Source organism: Astatotilapia calliptera, chromosome 2 (assembly GCF_964374335.1).
Source record: "Astatotilapia calliptera chromosome 2, fAstCal68.1, whole genome shotgun sequence".
NCBI classification, from domain to species: domain Eukaryota; kingdom Metazoa; phylum Chordata; class Actinopteri; order Cichliformes; family Cichlidae; genus Astatotilapia; species Astatotilapia calliptera.
The window spans coordinates 34524801-34530141 of NC_137423.1; the positions used below are offsets into that span (position 1 = coordinate 34524801).

At 40.1% G+C, this 5341-nt stretch overlaps 1 protein-coding gene across 1 annotated transcript; it reads left to right on the forward strand.

Annotated features, from left to right (window-relative positions):
• Positions 1 to 2644: 2644 nt before the first annotated feature.
• sox3 (SRY-box transcription factor 3) lies at positions 2645 to 4553 on the forward strand. Its single transcript, XM_080308077.1, has one exon. The coding sequence runs from the start codon at positions 2888 to 2890 to the stop codon at positions 3788 to 3790; it is 903 nt and encodes a 300-aa protein (XP_080164203.1). The 5' UTR covers positions 2645 to 2887; the 3' UTR covers positions 3791 to 4553.
• The last annotated feature ends 788 nt before the right edge of the window (positions 4554 to 5341 follow it).

Genomic DNA, 5341 nt, shown 5'->3' on the forward strand with positions numbered 1-5341 from the left:
ACGAACTGTAAGCTCATTCTGCAACAATAAAAGCACGATTCAAAACAATAAATTTCATCTGTTATCAGGTGTTGGAAGCTGAATGCATGCAGCGCCTGCGCCTTGTCGTGTATTATTAAAGTTGCTGTCTGACCACAAAGCTCTAATGCGTTCGGAGCACTATATTTTAAAGCAGGCATTTATGTGTCGTTGTGTCAGTCTGTCATACTGGATAAACTTTAATTCCTCTCCAGCCCTGAACTAATAAATCCTTTGTTTGCTTTTATTTGCTGGCCCAAAGGCCGAAACTCTGCACAAGACCTTTATTTCTGTAGCTCCTACCGCAAGAAAATAAATGTAAGAATTAAACACACATTTTTGCGTTTAATAAACACATAACCTGTGTGTTCTGACTAAAAATACAAAACGACTAATTTCTGCGCTGAAATCTGAATTTTTGAGAGGAACTTTCGCTCTTAGGCTGACGCGCTATTCATTCATTTTTTTATTTTTGTTTTTTTTTTTACGTTAAATTATACCCGATTGAGGTGATTGCAAGCTCGTTACATCCTCCCATCAGGACATCCACATATTTCCCAACATTCAACAGTGGGATCCTGCAGCCGTGCGCCCTGAGAGCCCCTTAGGGCCGTCAGGCTTGTTGAGTCTGAATCAGAGCAGACTGTGCTGGTGGTCCTCGGTTCCTTAATTAGGAAATTAGCCACACAGAGGCCCTCATTATCAAACTCCGGGTTACTCTTTGCGTGTTTTTTCCTCCTCTCTCCCTCTCTCTGCCACCGGTCAATTTCCATAAGCAGATTACAAGCGGATCAGTACTGAGATTCGCCCCGATAAACAAATAACCGGTCCCGGAGAATTAGACGAGTACTAATTGAACGTTAGTTTTATTGCTCCCGCTCTGTTTGTCACGCCCCATTGAACGTGGAAATTAAATTCATGAAGTGATGTCTCTTTTCAGCTGATTTACTATTACGGTCTTGGGTCTATGGGCTACAGTCCCCTCCTTCTAAGATAACATATATATTATGTAATGTGTGTGTCTAAACCTTAAATTTAATTTTATATATATATATATCTGTCGTGAGAGTAAACGTTTTTTCAAAGTGGTTTAAATATGATGTTTGAGGGTTTTTTTAAGTAAAGTGGAAAATAAAACAGTTGGAGAATGTTATCGGTAGCTCGTAGAAACCTATAAATCAGAAAGAGCCTGGCTTTTCAGTCTGAATATTTGCTCTCACCGATGGTGACAAATGATGAAATGCCTGCACTCCCTTCGCATCATGTACATGGTGGGCCTTGAGCAGCTGCCCTTTAAGTTTCAAAGCTGTGAGGTGTGAAACCCTCTAATATGCGCATAGCAGAACGGCGCCTGAAGAGCCCTGTCGATACTCAGGTGTTAACAGGCGTTTTCGATGGGCGATTTGCTCCCAATCATTAGCAGGTGTGAGTTTTGCCCAGTTGAGTGATTGGTATCAATGGCCAAAGTCGTTTGTAAGGAGACACTCCCTGAAAATCATTTTAAAAACCATTAACGTCGATGAGAGAAAACGAGTCACCCAACAGCTGGCGACGATTTTTAGGGCCGCCAGTCGGTTTACGTGAGGGACACTCAAACTAAACTTTTCCTCAGGGACCGAGGAGATAGCCTGTCCCCTCCACAAGAGGTCGTTGATGTATTAAAATTCCCCAGTGCTGGGATCCTAACGCACAACATTTCGATTAATTTCATTTGGAACATTTGGAAGTACGAAATCTCTCTATCATCACATAAAACAGAATAAATATACTTGTTTTTGATGCTTTATTTTATTTTCAAAATGTATATTTTTATTATATTTATAAAACCTAAATAAATGCCCTTATCAACCTCATTCTGTATCAAAAACTCATTGCGTGGATTTCATTTTCACAGTGACTACAGGATCATTTAATCATTCAACACCTCTGGGAAATTTTTAAAAAACTTTAAGAAAAAACACGTAAGAATAACATTCAGGTTCATCAGTTGAGCATGACACCATCGAAACCCCAAACTAATGTCAGGAGGCAATTTTTCCAGAAGATTTGCAATACATTTGACTAAGTGGCAGAAAGAAACATTTTTTCCTTTCAAGTAACATATTTTATTTCAATATCCCGCTTTTTTAAAATGACTTGGACTTATTAAATCCATGTGGGTTGGGGTCTGCCTCTTCAGCAAATTAAATGACACCGATCCCAAACCTTTTGTTTGGTCATATGGTTTCATATTTTAAGAATTTATAGTTGTATGGGTACTTTACAGCCTCCATGGTATTACAATCCGTAAAAACACCCCATAAGCACTAAATTTGAAAACTAAAATAATTTGTCACTAGAAGAAATGTGATGCGTTCACAGACAAAAAAGGAAGAAATAAATCGGGTTCATTTCTTTTATATACTCGTTGATTTAGTCTTGCAAAATTTTGTAAACCCAGAATATTTGGAGTTGCGCTGCTGTTTTAAAACTTTACCTCTCCCTCCTCTTCTGACCAAAACACAGGAGTGTGTGCCCTGGTTGGTTACGCGCTGGATATGGGAGCCGCGCGCTGATTGGTTACCTGGTCCTCATTGTCATGCTGTCAATCCACATCACATGGTCCGGCCCCTAGGCCTATTAACAGATGAGCTTGGCGAACAAGTTTACAGACTTCTGTTTCAGAGCCGTGAAGGAAGGAGCAGTTTGAGCGGAGAGAACCTAGAAGCACCTGCAGGCACATTTGCCTCTTAAGGCAGAACTTTTTTTTTCCAAAAAAAGAAAAGAAAAACATCATCTTATGAGATCGGTCAGTACATCTACCTCTTTGACTTTTGGCGTTATTTTGTGAACTTTTTATGTGCCTGAGTGAACACTAAAAGCCGCCTGAATGTATAACATGATGGAAACCGAGCTCAAGACCCCGCTCCCGCAGTCCAACTCGGGCTCGGCGCCGGGCGCAAAGAACAACAGCGCCAGCGACCAGGAGCGGGTAAAGCGGCCGATGAACGCCTTCATGGTCTGGTCTCGGGGTCAGCGGAGAAAGATGGCTCAAGAAAACCCTAAAATGCACAACTCTGAAATCAGCAAGCGCCTCGGTGCTGACTGGAAACTTCTGACCGACAGTGAAAAGAGGCCATTCATCGACGAGGCCAAGCGTTTACGGGCTATGCACATGAAGGAGCACCCGGATTATAAATACCGTCCCCGCAGGAAGACCAAGACCTTGCTCAAGAAAGACAAGTATTCTTTGCCCGGGGGACTGTTGGCGCCAGGAACCAACCCCGTCAACAACGCTGTGTCAGTGGGGCAGCGAATGGACGGATACGCGCACATGAACGGGTGGACAAACAGTGCGTACTCCCTCATGCCGGACCAGCTGCCCTACCCTCAGCATCACAGCATGAACAGCCCACAGATTCAGCAGATGCACCGGTACGAGATGGCAGGCCTGCAGTACCCGATGATGTCTTCGGCGCAGACCTACATGAACGCAGCTTCCACATACAGCATGTCTCCGGCGTACACGCAGCAGACCACCAGCGCCATGGGACTGAGCTCCATGGCGTCAGTGTGCAAGACCGAGCCGAGCTCACCACCGCCGGCCATCACGTCCCACTCTCAGAGGGCGTGTTTGGGGGACCTGAGGGATATGATAAGCATGTACCTGCCTCCCGGCGGGGATAGCGCAGAGCATTCATCCCTGCAGAGCAGCCGGTTACACAGCGTCCATCCGCACTATCAGACCGCGGGGACTGGCGTTAATGGAACGCTACCTCTCACCCACATCTGAGAGTAGCACGCAAAAATCCCCCCACACAGACTTTTAAAAACTTTTTCAAAAAGTTACGGATACTTGAACTTGCTAAAGAGACAACGTTCAGCAGTTTTGTTTTTAAAAAAGAGAAACACGCTTTTATCTTCTGACTTGTCCATTTTAAAAGACGTTTAAATGGATCGAAACTGAACGTTGAGCCCGCCAGAGTAAATTGCGCTGCAAAGAGGCTTTTTATCGCGAGTACGAGCAATTAACTTATGTAGAAGAATTGGACTTCTATATTTTAAATGATGCCATATTTTCTCTCTATGAAAAGGCATGTGGCCTCGTGAAGGGGCTGGTGTATTTCAGAAAAGCTGGATGGAAAGTTGTTTCATAAATGTTTACACTTAATTTGTAGACTGTCAGTTGTCTCGACTGTGTCCAAATTTTGTAGTCTCCTTTTTTTTTTTTTTTTTTTTTCTTCCCTTCCTCCCAGTGAACTAGGTTAAAGAAAATGTAAAGACAGTGCGGGTCGCAAACGCAAGTTTTATTTATAGTAAGATTTGTTTTCACTTGTTTTTTGTTTTGTTTTTTAGCTTGTGAACCCGAAGTTTTGTCACGTAAAATGTTCAATTATTGTTTTATTTTTTGTAAAATATTCTGTTCTGTGATGGTTTTTGACAGTGTCATGTTTGCTCATTACCCTGAACGAAAAGGTTTATTTAAACTGACGTTTCTACATATTTTAAGACCATCCTCTATTCTTAAATGCTGAATAAATTTCTACGAAACGTTACTTGTGACTCCGTCTCGTGTGTATGTGTCTGTGTGTGTAATGTGAATGACGAGAATGTGATATAAAGGTGATTTAATAAATAAATAAATTATAGGCCCTTAGACAGACTGAAAGTCTTCTTTTCACAAAACCGTCTGAAGACCAAACAATTGGCATTTACATTTGTAAGATGTGTTCATAAAAATGTTTTCTCTTTGAAAATGTCAAATCAGTTGGTTATTCAAGCACTTACGATTTTCTTACACAGAAGCACAAGCAGGAGAGGAAAAATGTTTCATTGTTTTAGAAGGTATAAACATAAATTTCATTCCTGGTCTAATTTTGAACATCTGCTTAATAAGGAGTGTCATAATTCTTCATTAGATAACAGGCTATTTGTTAAAAAAAAAAAAAAAATATATATATATATATATATATATATATATATATATATATATATATATATATATGAAATGAATGTTTGCTCTTGTTGAAAAGCTGTATGTTCCCTTAAATTCACTCAGTTTTCATAGGTCAGATGGGTTGAAAACAAACCATGTAAAAGTACTTGTTTGCTTAGGTTGGTTTTTATTTTGTCTCATTTGAATAGGTCTTTAATATACAATAATTACCTTTTTGTATATATATATATTTTTTAACTTTTAACTAAAAAAATATAAAAATCTAAGATGTTTTAAACTAAAATGAATTAGACTGGCAGATCCTTATATAAGCATATTCAGATTGTATTTAAACTGGTAACATTTTTACTAAATAAGACTATACCATATACTATCAGAATATTATCT